Raw genomic sequence first — 18020 nt, 5'->3', positions numbered from 1 at the left:
GGGGGGTTTGGAGACAGATAGAGACACATGTTAGAGGAACATGGAGGAGAGGATTCTGGGTAATATGTGACCTTTAAGTTTCTTTCTGACTTTCTGAAACATGATTTTATTGCAGCATGAGTCAAACTTTATAGACCAGCATGTCGTGTGTGTGACAACCTGTTGGCGTGTTGGCGTGTTGGTGTGAGTTTCCATGACTCAGCGCCCTGCAGCGTTTGAAGTCTGGATCCTCCTCGCAGTGATGTGTGATAATGGCCTCCATGTTTCTGTGGGTGCTGCCGAGGCTTCAGAGCGCACAGGTGGGAGGAGGAGTTAGACAGGCACAAACGGTCTACTTATCATCGCCCATCATCACCATCAGGCCTTCACCGCACGCCGTCCTCATGTGGGCTCGCCGTCTTCCCAGAAGGCAGAGCAGTGTTTTTTTTCCTCTTTGTAGTTGTTTGGTTTGTGTTCACTGTGGCTCGACAAACAGAGCCAGAGTTCACCGACTCTCCTAGTAACAGGAACAAAGACGTCCTCTCAGAGGTCAACAACAAATGTAAACAAACGCGTTTCCAACGGAACACAAAACGCCGTAAACACACGTTTGTGCCCATCGAGGGGCGGGACAGCTGTTCTTCGTTTTCTGATCAAAGGCCCGACGGTAATCCGTCACTGCAGCAGATTATAGAGCACGCCATGGCTGCCACGGGGGATCCTCGTCCTGTAGGGGGCGCTGGAGTCCTGTGAGACTGTGATACCAGCCCCTGAGAACTGTGCACGGGAAACCCTGTTAGACGGGGTCGTTTATTATCCAAAATGTCTCGCCGTCTTAACGACGCTGTTTTTCTCACGCTTTCATCGGGTCGGCTCGCCGTGCTCTCCAAACGTCTGTAACGTCTCTGCCACGTGATTGGCTGTTCGTCCTCTTTTTTCTTCGTCTCTTTAATGTCGGGTGCAGACTGGCGTTAAAGACGCATTAGCGCCCCCCTCTCCCCAGTGGTTGGGTGGTGTAATTACAGGCCTTGACCGTAACCCCGCCTCTCGCCCAATAACAGCTCGGCTCCAGCCAGCTGCGACCCCCGATCAGCGGTACGAATAACAGACGTGTCGTTATGACCTCAAAGCCGAGCAGCCTCGGCCGCCATCAAACGTGGTCATCATGGTGGTTATCCACCCAGCGGTTTGAGTTGCGTGGCGGTGGCGTGCGTGTCATGGCCCGTGTGCTCTGCAGTGATTGTTTAATGAGAGCGTGATAAACACACAGAGCTTTAATATGAAGTGGGATCAATGCAGCGACGGGGCCGAGCGGCGCTCGCTTTCATGCACTTGAGGAGCGCCGGCGTGTTTGCTCCGTCACACCGGGTTAAGTTGGTATTCAAACGTGTTCTGTCAATATTAGATCAACATAGGTGTGTGTGTGTGTGTGTGTGTGTGTGTGTGTGTGTGTGTGTGTGTGTGTGTGTGTGTGTGTGTGTGTGTGTGTGTGTGTGTGTGTGTGTGTGTGTGTGTGTGTGTGTGTGTGTGTGTGTGTGTGTGTGTGTGTGTGAGTGTGTGTGTGTGTGTGTGTTTTAACGACCTCTCACCTGTGTGTCTCTCTGCAGTTTGCGGTCCCAGCATCGACATCGGCAATGACATCAGTGAGTTCCGGCGTCTGGAGAACTGCACGGTGGTGGAGGGCTACTGCAGATCCTCCTCATCGGAGACAAGAACAACAACGTGAACCAGGAAGTGTTCCGCTCGCTGAGCTTCCCCAAGCTGACCACCATCACCGACTACCTGCTGCCTGTTCAGGGTGTCGGGCCTGGACAGTCTGAGCGCGCTCTTTCCCAACCTCACCGTCATCCGCGGACAGAAGCTCTTCTACAACTACGCCCTGGTGATCTTCGAGATGACCAGCCTGAAGGACATCGGCCTGTACAGCCTGAGGAACATCACCCGCGGCGCCATCCGCATCGAGAAGAACCCGGAGCTGTGCTACCTGGACTCCATCGACTGGTCGCTCATCATGGACGCCGAGTTCAACAACTACATCGCCGGGAACAAGCAGTCGAAGGAGTGCAGCGACGTTTGTCCAGGCATCATGGAGAACAGCCCGCAGTGCAGGAAGACCATGTTCAACAACAACTACAACTACCGCTGCTGGAACTCCAACCACTGCCAGAGAGGTACGCCACACGCCACATACGCCACAACGCCGCACACGGCCGCTTGCTCGGGGTTAGAAATGTGTTCTTTGGAGGGTGACGCACACACCCAGACGTTCTCCGCCTTCGCTGCTGGAAGGTTGGAGATGTTTGCCGTCATCATGTTGGGTGTTAAATGACGTTTCTACGTTTCATGTGAGCGTGGCTGCGTCTGCGTCTGCAGGGGGCGCCGCCGCCCTCACACATGCTACGGCGTGGCGCTGGAGGCAGACGCTCAGTTCCAGAATGGGAGGAGTTTAGGGTTTGTGAGACAGAGTTGTAAAGTTTGAGTGACCTTTTCTCTAAAACAGCTTTTATACAGAAGGGGAGGAGCCATGTAAACACAGCTCTGACAACAACACAGGCAGCAGGACTCCAGCTTCTCCCTCAGTCGACACACACACACACACACACACACACACACACACACACACACACACACACACACACACACTCACACAGGAGAGATTATTGAACATGTCGCTCATTCTTCCTTTAATGGAGACTTTTGTAAATCATTTGTCTGTGGCGAGCTCGACGGCGTTCCTCCCCGTGAAGACGTCAAACTGTCAGCTGTCTTATGGCGTTTATCGTCCAAACGCCTCCCTGCTGCATTAAAGGACTCCAGGCTGGGCGGGTGTGATGTCGCCCTTTCCTTCAGTGTTTACGACTGCAGCCTTGTTGTTCCTGCTGCGTTGCTCACCATGTGTTTTGGCTGACGGACTGACTGAGTGTGTCTGGAGTGTTGAGCGGCGCCTTGCTGCAGACTCAGCATGTTGATGTTTTCAGTCTGGTGACATGAAACTGTCGCAGGGCTGCATGTACATACATCACACACACACACACACACACACACACACACACACACACACACACACACACACACACACACACACACTCTCACTGAAAGAGAGTCAGACTGCTGGAATAAATCTGATCAGTCAGTGTCGTGTTGGTGATTCACATCAGTGTTTGTTTGGCTTTTTGTGGTTTCAGTTTTACATGATGGTATTAGCAGAAACCACGAGTACACACTGCGCCCGCCCCTCTCGCCCTCTGTCAGCGTGCTGATTGGTGGTTCAGGGTTTAAAGTTGTTTCTGTCCTGCAGAGGTCAGTTCCCTCTGACAGAGCGTCCAGCAGGAGCGTTAGAGAAGCACGCAGGAAGTCAGAAAGAGACGCCATGCTCGTGAGCGGCCGCACTTCCTGTTTCTAAAACATGAAGAGGGAAGAATACAGGTGAAGCTCTCACTCTGCTGGTCGATGATCCCAACGATGATCTCTACGATGATCATGATCCCAACGATGATCTCTACGATGATCATGATCCCAACGATGATCTCTACAATGATCCCAACGATGATCTCTACAATGATCTCTACGATGATCCCAACAATGATCTCTACGATGATCCCAACGATGATCTCTATGATGATCCCGACGATGATCCCAACGATGATCCCAACGATGATCTCTATGATGATCCCAACGATGATCTCTATGATGATCCCAACGATGATCCCAACGATCTATATGATGATCCCAACGATGATCTCTATGATGATCCCAACGATGATCTCTATGATGATCCCAACGATGATCCCAACGATGATCCCAACGATCTCTATGATGATCCCAACGATGATCTCAATGATGATCCCGACGATGATCCCAACGATCTCTATGATGATCCCAACGATGATCTCAATGATGATCCCAACGATGATCCCGACGATGATCCCAACGATGATCCCAACGATGATCTCTATGATGATCCCAACGATGATCTCTATGATGATCCCAACGATGATCTCTATGATGATCCCAACGATGATCTCTATGATGATCCCAACGATGATCTCTATGATGATCTCTACGATGATCCCTACGATGATCCCTACGATGATCCCTACGATGATCCCTATGATGATCCCAACGATGATCCCTATGATGATCTCTATGATGATCTCTACGATGATCCCTACGATGATCTCTATGATGATCTCTACGATGATCCCTACGATGATCTCTATGATGATCCCAACGATGATCCCAACGATGATCTCTATGATGATCCCGACGATGATCCCAACAATGATCCCCACGTTGATCCCGACGATGATCTCTATGATGATCCCGACGATGATCCCAACGATGATCCCAACGATGATCTCTATGATGATCCCGACGATGATCCCAACAATGATCCCCACGTTGATCCCGACGATGATCTCTATGATGATCCCGACGATGATCCCAACAATGATCCCCACGTTGATCCCGACGATGATCTCTATGATGATCCCCACGTTGATCCCGACGATGATCCCAACGATGATCTCTATGATGATGATCTCTATGATGATGATCTCTATGATGATCTCTATGATGATCCCAACGATGATCTCTATGATGATCTCTATGATGATCTCTATGATGATGATCCCAACGATGATCTCTATGATGATCCCAACGATGATCTCTATGATGATCTCTATGATGATCTCTATGATGATGATCCCTACGATGATCCCAACGATGATCTCTATGATGATGATCCCAACGATGATCTCTATGATGATCTCTACGATGATCTCTATGATGATCTCTATGATGATGATCCCTACGATGATCCCAACGATGATCTCTATGATGATGATCCCAACGATGATCTCTATGATGATCTCTATGATGATCTCTATGATGATCTCTACGATGATCTCTATGATGATCTCTACGATGATCTCTATGATGATGATCTCTACGATGATCCCAACGATGATCTCTATGATGATGATCTCTACGATGATCTCTACGATGACGGGAGCTGTACAGTCGTTTAATTAAAGGAGCGGTGGCGTTCAGCTTTCTGTCAGCAGTTGTTCAAGCAGCCGGTCGTGACGAGGTCACACGACTGTTTGTTGAGTCTAGACTCAGACATGTTGTTTTCCGAGGGGGGGAGGGGGGGAGGAGGGGGGCAGAAATAAATGTGGATATTCTTTTTAAATAGCCAACAACTAATACGATGTGTGTTTGCACTTCTATTAGCGGCGCTGCTGCGACAGCTGCTGCTCCTACTGTTTCTCATGACTTCAGACTGATGAACCGTCTGCTGCGTCCACGGTCACCACTCTTATCACGACTACTCCTGAGACTGGCACCACTGCATGGTCACACACACACACACACACACACACACACACACACACACACACACACACACACACACACACACACACACACACAGACGGGACACTTTTAGACTGTTTGGTTCACATCATTGTTTCCCAGAAGTTCACTTGTTTTGTTAAATCACTTTAAGTAGACTAAATATAGAAGAGGAGGAGAATGACCCTGAAGAGATGCACAAAGAAGCATGCTAGCTGCTGCTGCTAACAGCGCTGAGCTGCTCTCACTGCACACGCTGCATGTCATGTGGTTTATTAGGCGCTTTAATGGAGCGCTCTGGTGTCATTAAACGGAGGAAGGACTGAACGCTGTTGGTTGTGATCATGTCAGGAGGTCTGCTCCTGAAATCACCAAGCTAACGCTCACGACCCCCTGAAAGCAGCATGCGACCCACCTTTGGGTCCCGAACCCTCAGTTTGAGAACCACACAGGTCAGAGCCTGTAAAATCCAAGCAGACATGAGTTTAATGTGTAACTTTACTTCATGGTGTGTCAGGGTTTGTAAACTCTCACATCGTTGGATAATCTCATCGATAAACACACGCACACTCATCAGACGCTCCGTGTGCTTTAATGTGGAAGCCCTTCAGTCAAGGGTTAACAAAAGACAAAAAAAGGCCTTCCAGTAAATCCCAGAGGACCCACTTTGTACTTTAATGATGTGCTTTCATCTCCTCAGACCGTACAAAGCAGCGGAAACACCTCCCCCATGCTGCTCGCTGTGTGTTTACTCCCAGCATGCACGGACACGGCCCCTCTTCTCCAGAAGTCTACGAGTCATGAGCGAGACAGAAAAACACAAAAAGACATGGGAAGTAAACATGCCCCCCCCCCCCTTCTCTTTCCTGAATGAGTTCAGCTCCATAGGAGGAGACTCCGGATGAAGGCTGAGTGAAAGCTCGGGCTGTCACTGACTGAGCAGCTTTACTTTGAGTCCATGTTTTGATTTAGTTGCTGACTCACTCTTTAAGTACTGCTGTCATGTTTGAGTCAAAATGCTGAATACGTTACTGCGGCACCATTTGAAGCGTCTCGGTCAGCTGACATGCAGGTGTGTGCGTGTGTGTTCTTAACGTGAGCTTCACCTTCTATAAGCTCACGGATGTTCAGAGCTGTCCGTGACCTCTCTCTCCCACCGCGAGTCAGAGGAGGACGCTTGAACTGACGTGGAAGAGCCGGGGTTTGATCGTGTTTAGATTTGTGAATGACTCTGCAGGGATCACAGCAGGATAATCTCAAACAGTCTGTGACTCTGTTATTAATCTATTAATATATATGACCCTGTTTGCCCGCTCCGTAGTTATGACTGCAACCCAAACATCACCACGACACACGAACAAGACGAGTTTGAAGGTGGACAAACTGAGGTGTGGTGCTTTTATTTTGAAGGTGGACAAACTGAGGTGTGGTGCTTTTATTTTGAAGGTGGACAAACAGAGGTGTGGTGCTTTTATTTTGAAGGTGGACAAACTGAGGTGTGGTGCTTTTATTTTGAAGGTGGACAAACTAAAGTGTGGTGCTTTTATTTTGAAGGTGGACAAACCGAGGTGTGGTGCTTTTATTTTGAAGGTGGACAAACTAAAGTGTGATGCTTTTATTTTGAAGGTGGACAAACAGAGGTGTGGTGCTTTTGTTTTGAAGGTGGACAAACTGAAGTGTGGTGCTTTTATTTTGAAGGTGGACAAACCGAGGTGTGGTGCTTTTGTTTTGAAGGTGGACAAACTGAGGTGTGGTGATTTGTATTGACAAGCTGTCGACTCAGATGTCAACACTGGTGAATAAACGGCTCGCTGTGAGATGAATAAAGCCTTTCTCTGGTGTTGACAGAGGTCAAAGGTCAACATGTCAGTCATAATGTGGATGTTATTAATGCACTCTTATCTCCACTTTGTAAAACAAGCTAGCGAGATCTGCTGAGGGAGGGCCAGTTCCTTATCGAGCGCCCTCCTTTCTTGTTCCTCATCCGTCTCCACGAGCGACGGAGAGGAAAATCAAAGTGTGGAGTTGTGCTGCGTCGATCGTGGGCAGTTTGGACGCTCCGATGGGTCAGAATAGAATCAGGCTGATTTCGTGCTGTTAGGACTGACCGTTAACTGACTAAAAACTAAGTAGTCATTTCCCTCCATCTGCAGAGTCCAGTAGGAGCTCCAGTCTGAGACGAGTCCTGATCCCTGGATATGAAACTGGACTCGAGTACGACAACACTTCTTTGTTTACCAGGAGTCGGTGCACGTGCACGACTCGGCTGTGTCAGCTCCTATTTTTAGATGTTTTTTAAAAGGTCACCTTGTCGATTCACTGAAACTTCTCATAGCTGGGGTACGATGATCCGCATCTCCTCGTGCACCCCTTACCCTGACCCAGAACCCGGAGGCTGTCAGGCCGGGGTAATTACAGGGGCCGCTCTGTAAACCAGGCACATCCATGACTACTTTTAGTGAACAGTCACACCCATCCCTGGAATTCCTGGAAGAGAACATTACTGGTTTGGCTGTGTAGAAGTGCCTACTGTAATTATGTGGCCTTTAATTGTGCTCCGTTAACACCGTCAGATTGGGAAGAGCTGCGACCCGGGACCGAGATGAGTCTCTTGGATTCTGAGGCCAGTTCAGAGAGGTCATGTTGTGAAGGCTCATTCCCATCAGGTCCCTCTGCTCGGATCATAACTTTGTCCTGATGGACTTTTGTTTATCTGTAGTTATAATAAAGTTGTTTTGAATGCTCGTCTGTGTTTTCCGTGGATGGAACCAAACATAATTGTTTGACGTATTTGGTCATAAATGCTTCGTTGACTCTCGGGTCCACATACTGAGCGTGCATACACCTGTCCAGGCGGTTAGCTTAATTCATGCTAAGGACAGTTTTCAAACCGTTTCACACCTTGTTTTAAAACTCTCCGATCAAGCCGAGGTCATGCCGTACATGTGACCTTTCACTCTGAAAAGGTTCAGATGTCCAGTATTTAGTGCGTCAGAGTTTTCAGAGGGTTTGTCTGAGGTCACATCACCAGAGGAGGATTGGATTAAGAGTCTCTGCTATATCAAAGTATGTAAACATACAGAAACATCCAGCACTTGAATTATGTGAGATGGAGTTTAGCACTTATGAGTCATGCTGGAGACGCGCTGTAGATCATCAGCACAGCCAACCAATCAGGATGAGCCAACTCAAGGTCAATGGGAATCTTCGCCTCTGCCTCCTGCAGATTTCTGTCAAATTCCAGAGATATTTCTGTCTTTCTGCCAAGAAAACACGCAAACACAAAGAGTGAGGAATGCATTTGACTCCTCCTGATGCAGCCTGTGTGTTTGTGCAGACTCCTCCTGATGCAGCCTCCTCCTGATGCAGCCTCCTCCTGATGCAGCCTGTTTGTGTAGACTCCTCCTGATGCAGCCTCCTCCTGATGCAGCCTGTTTGTGTAGACTCCTCCTGATGCAGCCTCCTCCTGATGCAGCCTGTGTGTTTGTGCAGACTCCTCCTGATGCAGCCTGTGTGTTTGTGCAGACTCCTCCTGATGCAGCCTGTTTGTGCAGACTCCTCCTGATGCAGCCTGAGTGTTTGTGTAGACTCCTCCTGATGCAGCCTGTGTGTTTGTGTAGACTCCTCCTGATGCAGCCTGTGTGTTTGTGTAGACTCCTCCTGATGCAGCCTGTGTGTTTGTGTAGACTCCTCCTGATGCAGCCTGTGTGTTTGTGCAGACTCCTCCTGATGCAGCCTGAGTGTTTGTGGAGACTCCTCCTGATGCAGCCTGTGTTTGTGGAGACTCCTCCTGATGCAGCCTGTGTGTTTGTGTAGACTCCTCCTGATGCAGCCTGTGTGTTTGTGCAGACTCCTCCTGATGCAGCCTGTGTTTGTGGAGACTCCTCCTGATGCAGCCTGTGTGTTTGTGGAGACTCCTCCTGATGCAGCCTGAGTGTTTGTGGAGACTCCTCCTGATGCAGCCTCTGCAGACTCCTCCTGATGCAGCCTGTGTTTGTGGAGACTCCTCCTGATGCAGCCTGTGTGTTTGTGGAGACTCCTCCTGATGCAGCCTGTGTGTTTGTGCAGACTCCTCCTGATGCAGCCTGTGTTTGTGGAGACTCCTCCTGATGCAGCCTGTGTTTGTGTAGACTCCTCCTGATGCAGCCTGTGTGTTTGGTCAGACTCCTCCTGATGCAGCCTGTGTGTTTGTGTAGACTCCTCCTGATGCAGCCTGTGTTTGTGTAGACTCCTCCTGATGCAGCCTCTGCAGACTCCTCCTGATGCAGCCTGTGTTTGTGTAGACTCCTCCTGATGCAGCCTCTGCAGACTCCTCCTGATGCAGCCTGTGTGTTTGTGTAGACTCCTCCTGATGCAGCCTCTGCAGACTCCTCCTGATGCAGCCTGAGTTTGTGTAGACTCCTCCTGATGCAGCCTCTGCAGACTCCTCCTGATGCAGCCTGTGCAGACTCCTCCTGATGCAGCCTGTGTTTGTGTAGACTCCTCCTGATGCAGCCTGAGTGTTTGTGTAGACTCCTCCTGATGCAGCCTGTGTGTTTGTGTAGACTCCTCCTGATGCAGCCTGTGCAGACTCCTCCTGATGCAGCCTGAGTTTGTGTAGACTCCTCCTGATGCAGCCTGAGTTTGTGTAGACTCCTCCTGATGCAGCCTGAGTTTGTGCAGACTCCTCCTGATGCAGCCTGTGTTTGTGCAGACTCCTCCTGATGCAGCCTGTGTGTTTGTGCAGACTCCTCCTGATGCAGCCTGAGTGTTTGTGTAGACTCCTCCTGATGCAGCCTGTGTGTTTGTGCAGACTCCTCCTGATGCAGCCTGTGTGTTTGTGCAGACTCCTCCTGATGCAGCCTGTGTTTGTGCAGACTCCTCCTGATGCAGCCTGTGTTTGTGCAGACTCCTCCTGATGCAGCCTCTGCAGACTCCTCCTGATGCAGCCTCTGCAGACTCCTCCTGATGCAGCCTGTGTTTGTGTAGACTCCTCCTGATGCAGCCTGTGTTTGTGTAGACTCCTCCTGATGCAGCCTGTGCAGACTCCTCCTGATGCAGCCTGTGTTTGTGTAGACTCCTCCTGATGCAGCCTCTGCAGACTCCTCCTGATGCAGCCTGTGTTTGTGTAGACTCCTCCTGATGCAGCCTCTGCAGACTCCTCCTGATGCAGCCTCTGCAGACTCCTCCTGATGCAGCCTGTGTGTTTGTGCAGATGTTTGTGTGTAAGTTAATGGTCTTTAAAAACAGTCGCCCTGTGTTTGACACAGACTGTTAATTCACTCAGCAGCAGGATTGGGAAATTAATCCGCTGTGCAAACGCTGGAATGTTAAACATGAGAATGCAGGAGAAACAGGCGGCCGGTCGTGTCAGTGATGCAAACTGTGCAGAGACATAAGTGTTGTTATTGATTATTAATCTAACGTACACCGGCGAGGTTATCGAGGTGAAGAGGTGAGAGTATCGAGTTTATTGTGTCCTTTCCTCTGGAACAGAAACAATGTGATATTTCATCAGAATCACTTCAACACACACACACACACACACACACACACACACACACACACACACACACACACACACACACACACACACACACACACACACACACACACACACACCTTTGTCATTTGATATGATTTCAGCAGTTTGACCGAGCCATAACCCTGAGAGTCGTCAGACTCTTTGTCCCTGTGTGACTGTAAACATGTAATATCTGTCCTCATCACGAGTATTGGGATACAGCTGATGCCCCCCCCCCCCCCCCCCCCCGGAGAGAGTATTTGATTTGTCTTGTCTTTTCCAGGTCAGTCAGTGAGGGGGATGCCAGGAATTCCTTCTGTCAGTAGTGATCCTGTGGTCTGATGTGACAGATGTTTGCTCACTACAAGTTGGACTGGTGTTTGCTCATTGGACGAGCGTCCACACACTCTGTCTCTGCTGTTGTTGCGGACGCTTTGACTGCGAGGTAATTGAAGGGTACGCGGCGGCGGCTGGCCGAGCAGACTGATAGGCTGCTTGTGTTTGTCGTGTTGTTCCTGTTGTGCCGTGCAGGAGGAGAGCTGATAGAGTAAGAAGAAGCAGATGTTGGGGCTGCAGCTTGTTATCACACATGTTGTGCCTTCCTGTCTGAGCCTCCAGGACAAAGTCCTGATTGTGAATGAATAAGTTTTGTTTTCAGACTGGAGGGTGAGACGGAGGTTACAAAAGGCTGTGTGCCGTCTACATGATGTTTTCTGTTTGTGATGAGCCTTTAGACTTCCTGCTTGAACCCTGTAGCAACACGCCCCGACGAGCGCAGAGACCTTTGTGCTTTCTGTTTGAACCCTTCTTCTGTGTCATGGATTTTCCAAAACGATGACACACAGCGTGCTAGTCCAGACTTGGTCAGGTGATATGTGGCAGTAAATCCACGGATTACTTTCCTTCTGTTCTGTCTTTCATGTTGTGATGTTTTTGCCAGGATCAGGACCAGATCCCAGAAACTCCCCGACCCCTTCCCTTTCTTTAAACGGAGCTTATTTATCCACACACTGAAGGTGCATCTCTGCTGTCACAAGCCTCAGCAAGCTGAACAGTCAATTGAAAGTCAGACTGTGTCTGTAATTTAGTGAGGTGGCAGTGGGGTTTGTAGTTTGAATCCCCTCTCATTAAGAAAGTGACCTGCAGATGAGCAGGGATGCTCTCAGACTGCTTCACCTCTGTTGGTGTTTTTCCTCTTTGAACAGACTGTAATTATCAACAGGAAGCTCCAGACCACACACCTCCTGTGGGAGGAGGAGGAGGAGGAGGAGGAGCAGCAGCACTGTACCTGTCCTGTACAGCTGCTGTCTCCATGTTATCATCACCAGTTCTGGTTTAGATTCTAAGTGTGGTGAAGTCTTGGTTCAGCGAGATGCTCCTGCAGCCTCGACCATCAGTGTGTGAATGGGACTGTTTGACCTGCAGCTACCGCCAAAGTTAAAATATGAATTTGATGCTGAAGTGTAACATCCTGCAGTACCTGGAGTGTCCACTAGAGGCTGGCTGCAGCAGCACAGGAAGTCACATACACACCCATTCAAACAGCCTGTTTTTACAGCAGACATGAACATGTTTACAGCCTGCTTCAAAAAACCAAATAGGTGTGATTAGCTCATGTCTCCAGCGCCCCCTGCAGGGACACACGGGGGACTCCAGCGCCCCCTGCAGGGACACACGGGGGACTCCAGCGCCCCCTGCAGGAACACACGGGGACTCCAGCGCCCCCTGCAGGGACACACGGGGGACTCCAGCGCCCCCTGCAGGGACACACGGGGGACTCCAGCGCCCCCTGTAGGAATACACAGGGGACTCCAGCGCCCCCTGCAGGGACACACGGGGGACTCCAGCGCCCCCTGCAGGGACACACGGGGGACTCCAGCGCCCCCTGCAGGGACACACGGGGGACTCCAGCGCCCCCTGCAGGGACACACGGGGGAGGGAATATTGTCAGGAGGTCACAGCAGCGATACATAACGCAGAGGAAGCCCGTAGCGCTGGTACACATTCAGGTCTTACATGCTGGTTGGATGGTTCTGGGCTCTTGGCTGCCCAAACACAAACATGGCCGTTGTTGTTGTTGTTGTTGTTGTTGTTCTCCGTCTTTGTCGTTGTTCATGAAGCAGCAGAAGGTCGTCGTGCGTCGCCTTCTGAACCAGTGGAGCGGTGCTTCTTGTCTTGTCTCAATAGGTGACCAGTACAGGACTGGTCACGCATGTGGAACTGTGAATGGGCCCGATGAATGGACGTCCTTGTTCCGCTGACGTGAATCGTCCTATAGACGGACACTCAGTGAGCGGCTGAGCGGCTTCCTGAATGACCTCCACGCTGACAGAGCGTCTGCACGGGAGAGAACACACTTTGTACGGGAGACGGAACAAAACAGGACTGTGGTGTTTTCTGACCGTCTGATGGAGGAGACGGCGCTGATTCAGCCCGAGCGCTGGACCAAGACTGTGAGGACATGGGGGGGAGGAGCTTAGAGGGGGCGGGGCTTCGAGAGGGGGCAGCAGATGTAAACAGCGATATGTGTCTTTGAGGGTTGTTGTTATTTTTCATCCCACATATTTTAAAAAGGTCAGAAAGGAAAATGCTTTAACGAGAGGCCCAAAGTGTGTGTGTGTGTGTGTGTGTGTGTGTGTGTGTGTGTGTGTGTGTGTGTGTGTGTGTGTGTGTGTGTGTGTGTGTGTGTGTGTGTGTGTGTGTGTGTGTGTGTGTGTGTGTGTGTGTGTGTGTGTGTGTGTGTGTGTGTGTGTGTGTGTGTGTGTGTGTGTGTGTGTGTGTGTGTGTGTGTGTGTGTGTGTGTGTGTGTGTGTGTGTGTGTGTGTGTGTGTGTGTGTGTGTGTGTGTGTGTGCGCGTGCGTGTGTGAGTGTGTGTGTGAGCGCGTGTGTGTTTGCGTGTATGTGTGTGAGTGTGTGTGTGTGTGTGTTTGCATGTGTGTGTGTGAGCGCGTGTGTGTTTGCGTGTGTGTGCGTGTGTGTTTGCGTGTGTGTGTGTGTGTGTGTGTGTGTTTGCGTGTGTGTGTGTGTTTGCGTGTGTGTGTGTGTGTGTGTGTGTGTGTGTGTGTGTGTGTGTGTGTGTGTGTGTGTGTGTGTGTGTGTGTGTGTGTGTGTGTGTGTGTGTGTGTGTGTGTGTGTGTGTGTGTGTGTGTGTGTGTGTGTGTGTGACCCCCTCACAGGGGTCGGAGGGCGACACGGGGATGACGGTAAGGACGGCTGATCTCTCCTGGGGGGAGACTGCAGTACCTCATATAAACACCAGGGGGCGGAGCTACAGACTGCTCCTTTAAAGAGTTGAATATAATAAAAGGTCAGCTGGTCCCCTCGTCATGACGGCGCGAACAAAGAGGTGAAACACGTCGTGGACGGAAACATCCGAGAGCAGCTCTCCCCGGGAACGACTTCCTGTCCCCGTCTGACCTCTGACCTCTCCAGCGTTCAGGAGGTCGAGTGCTGGTCGAGCTGATGCCTTTGTTTGGTTTCATGTTTAGACGACAGAATCACATTTTCATTCTGCTTGTTTTTGTTTATGCTCAACAACAACACAAACTGTGTGGAGCAGAAACGGATGGTTTCCATGGCGACCACTGTTTGTTTCTGCAGCACACTGACTTCTGCCGTCTCTGTTAAGTCCCGTTGATGAAGATGTCGGCTCTCTCGATGCTTCCTCTTAAGTTCGGTCCCCGCCGCGGGGACGGAGGCCGCCACGAGGTGTGGCTCCGCTCCACGCCGTACGCGGGTCAGTCCTGTGTTCTCCTCCAGTGTCTCCCTGTCATCAGCTACAACCTCCTCTTATTTAGAGGGACGCCACAGCAGCTGGAGCCAGTTATTTGTAGCCCGGCTCGGAGGAAAACCGGGAGCGGAGGTTTAGTCTTTGGATCTGGGCTGAACCCTGGACGCGGGACTGCTGGACTCGACTCCAGAACTGGTTCTGAGGGTTTCATTCAGATGAGGCTGCTGAGTTCAGTCTGTACTGAATGTGAGTCATGTGACCAGAAGCTGCAGGCGGATGTTCAGTTTGATCGCCCTGACACACTCTCTCTCTCTCTCTCCTCTCCAGAATGCCCAGAGAAGTGCGTCCGGCAGGTGTGCACGGTGGACGGCGAGTGCTGCCACCCTCAGTGTCTGGGCAGCTGCACGGCTCCTGACAGTGACACGGCGTGCGCGGCGTGCGTGCATTACTACCACCAGGGACGCTGCGTGGAAGACTGCCCTCCCGGCACCTACAAGTTCCAAGGCTGGCGCTGCATCAGCGAGGAGCTCTGCTCCAAAGTCCACCTCCCCGATAACGACAGCTTCTTCATCCACGGCGGCGAGTGCATGTCTGAATGTCCACCCGGGCACACGCGCACGGCGCCCAACAGGTGAGCTGGCGTCCTGACGTGGTCCAGATTCAGAACACACGTCTGTAATAATGACCATTAATTCAAACTCGTCCACCATCTTTAAAGCCTGTCATCACTTCCTGTTGTTGGGCACGCCGTTTAGTTTGTCGCCGGTGGTCAGCTGGAGGATAAACATGTAAACACGTTTACGTTTAACCAACGTAAACATCTATCTAAAAAGGTCAGAGGTCAGAGTTAATGAATGTCTCTCTCTCTCCCCCCCTCTCTCTCTCCCCCTCTCTCCCTCTCCCCCCCTCCCTCTCCCCCCCTCCCTCTCCCCCCCTCTCTCTCGCCCCCCCTCTCTCTCTCGCCCTCTCCCCCTCTCTCCCTCTCCCCCCCTCCCTCTCCCCCCCTCCCTCTCCCCCCCTCTCTCTCGCCCCCCCTCTCTCTCTCGCCCTCTCTCTCTCTCCCCCCCCTCTCTCTCTCCCCCCCTCTCTCTCTCCCTCCCCCCCTCTCTCCCCGTCTCTCCCCCCTCTCTCTCTCCCCCCCCCCCCCCCTCTGCAGTATGTTCTGTACAGCCTGTGATGGTCTGTGTGATAAAGTGTGTGAAGAGAAGGTCATCGACTCGATGGACGCCGCTCAGTCTCTGAAAGGCTGCACTGTTATCAGAGGCAACCTGCACATCAACATCCGCAGAGGCCGTAAGTAACCGCCGCCGCCCTCCACAGCCCCACGCCCCGCCCTCCATGCCCCACGCTCCGCCCTCCACGCCCCACGCTCCGCCCTCCACGCACCGCCCTCCACGCCCCACCCTCCACGCCCCACCCTCCATGCTCCGCCCACCACGGCCCCAACCTCCATGCTCCGCCCTCCACGGTCCACGCTCCGCCCTCCACGCCCCATGCTCCACGCTCCGCCCTCCAAGCCCCATGCTCCACGCCCCATGCTCCACGCTCCGCCCTCCACGCCCCATGCTCCACGCCCCACCCTCCATGCTCTGCCCTCCACGGTCCACGCTCCGCCCTCCACGCCCCATGCTCCACGCCCCATGCTCCGCCCCCCATGCTCCACGCCCCACCCTCTGCCCTCCACGCCCTACCCTCCATGCTCCACCCTCTGCCCTCCACGCTCCACCCTCCACGCTCCACCCTCCACCCTCCACCCTCCGCCCTCCATGCTCCGCCCTCCACGGTCCACGCTCCGCCCTCCACGCCCCATGCTCCACGCCCCACCCTCCACGCTCCGCCCTCCGCCCTCCACCCTCCATGCTCCGCCCCCCATGCTCCACGCCCCACCCTCTGCCCTCCACGCCCTACCCTCCATGCTCCACCCTCCGCCCTCCACGCTCCACCCTCCGCCCTCCACCCTCCGCCCTCCATGCTCCGCCCCCCATGCTCCACGCCCCACCCTCTGCCCTCCACGCCCTACCCTCCATGCTCCACCCTCCGCCCTCCACGCTCCACCCTCCACCCTCCGCCCTCCGCCCTCCACCCTCCGCCCTCCATGCTCCGTCCTCCACGGTCCACGCTCCGCCCTCCACGCCCCATGCTCCACGCCCCATGCTCCACGCCCCACCCTCCACGCTCCGCCCTCCACCCTCCACGCTCCACCCTCCATGCTCCGCCCCTCCATGCTCCGCCCTCCACGCTCCACCCTCCACCCTCCACGCTCCGCCCTCCACCCTCCACGCTCCGCCCTCCACCCTCCACGGCCCACCCTCCACGCTCCATGCTCCGCCCTCCACCCTCCACGCTCCGCCCTCCACGCTCCACCCTCCACGCTCCGCCCTCCACCCTCCACGCTCCGCCCTCCACGCTCCACCCTCCACGCTCCATGCTCCGCCCTCCACGCTCCACCCTCCATGCTCCACCCTCCACGCTCCGCCCTCCACGCTCCACCCTCCACGCCCCATGCTCCACGCTCCATGCTCCATCCATGACAATAATCTGAAGATGCTCCGATAGAAGGAACCAGAAGTTATCTTTATCTTTATTGTCTTCACGAGCAAAGAAAACCCTCAAAACACACTGAACCCTCCAGTGTGTGTTTCCTTCTCCTCAGTGTGTTTCCTTCTCCTCAGTGTGTTCCTTCTCCTCAGTGTGTTTCCTTCTCCTCAGTGTGTTTCCTTCTCCTCAGTGTGTTTCCTTCTCCTCAGTGTGTTTCCTTCTCCTCAGTGTGTTTCCTTCTCCTCAGTGTGTGTTTCCTTCTCCTCAGTGTGTGTTTCCTTCTCCTCAGTGTGTTTCCTTCTCCTCAGTGTGTGTTTCCTTCTCCTCAGTGTGTTTCCTTCTCCTCAGTGTGTTTGTTTCCTTCTCCTCAGTGTGTTTCCTTCTCCTCAGTGTGTGTTTCCTTCTCTTCAGTGTGTTTCCTTCTCCTCAGTGTGTGTTTCCTTCTCCTCAGTGTGTTTCCTTCTCCTCAGTGTGTTTCCTTCTCCTCAGTGTGTTTCCTTCTCCTCAGTGTGTTTCCTTCTCCTCAGTGTGTTTCCTTCTCCTCAGTGTGTTTCCTTCTCTTCAGTGTGTTTCCTTCTCCTCAGTGTGTGTTTCCTTCTCCTCAGTGTGTTTCCTTCTCCTCAGTGTGTTTCCTTCTCTTCAGTGTGTTTCCTTCTCTTCAGTGTGTTTCCTTCTCCTCAGTGTGTTTCCTTCTCTTCAGTGTGTTTCCTTCTCTTCAGTGTGTTTCCTTCTCCTCAGTGTGTTTCCTTCTCTTCAGTGTGTTTCCTTCTCCTCAGTGTGTTTCCTTCTCTTCAGTGTGTGTTTCCTTCTCTTCAGTGTGTTTCCTTCTCTCAGTGTGTTTCCTTCTCTTCAGTGTGTTTCCTTCTCTTCAGTGTGTTTCCTTCTCCTCAGTGTGTTTCCTTCTCCTCAGTGTGT

General features: G+C 52.3%; 1 protein-coding gene across 1 annotated transcript; it reads left to right on the top strand.

Moving 5' to 3' along the window:
• Window positions 1-1592: 1592 nt before the first annotated feature.
• LOC306819395 (insulin-like growth factor 1 receptor) lies at window positions 1593-15868 on the top strand (the record flags this gene model as incomplete). Its single annotated transcript, XM_079373191.1, has 3 exons — window positions 1593-2150; window positions 14895-15198; window positions 15724-15868. The coding sequence occupies exons 1-3, from the start codon at window positions 1874-1876 to the stop codon at window positions 15866-15868; spliced, it is 726 nt and encodes a 241-aa protein (XP_079229317.1). The 5' UTR covers window positions 1593-1873.
• Between the last annotated feature and the right edge of the window lie 2152 nt (window positions 15869-18020).

Source organism: Symphodus melops, assembly GCF_947650265.1.
Source record: "Symphodus melops genome assembly, contig: scaffold_423, whole genome shotgun sequence".
NCBI lineage: Eukaryota > Metazoa > Chordata > Actinopteri > Labriformes > Labridae > Symphodus > Symphodus melops.
This window is presented reverse-complemented; position numbering and strand designations above follow the sequence as displayed.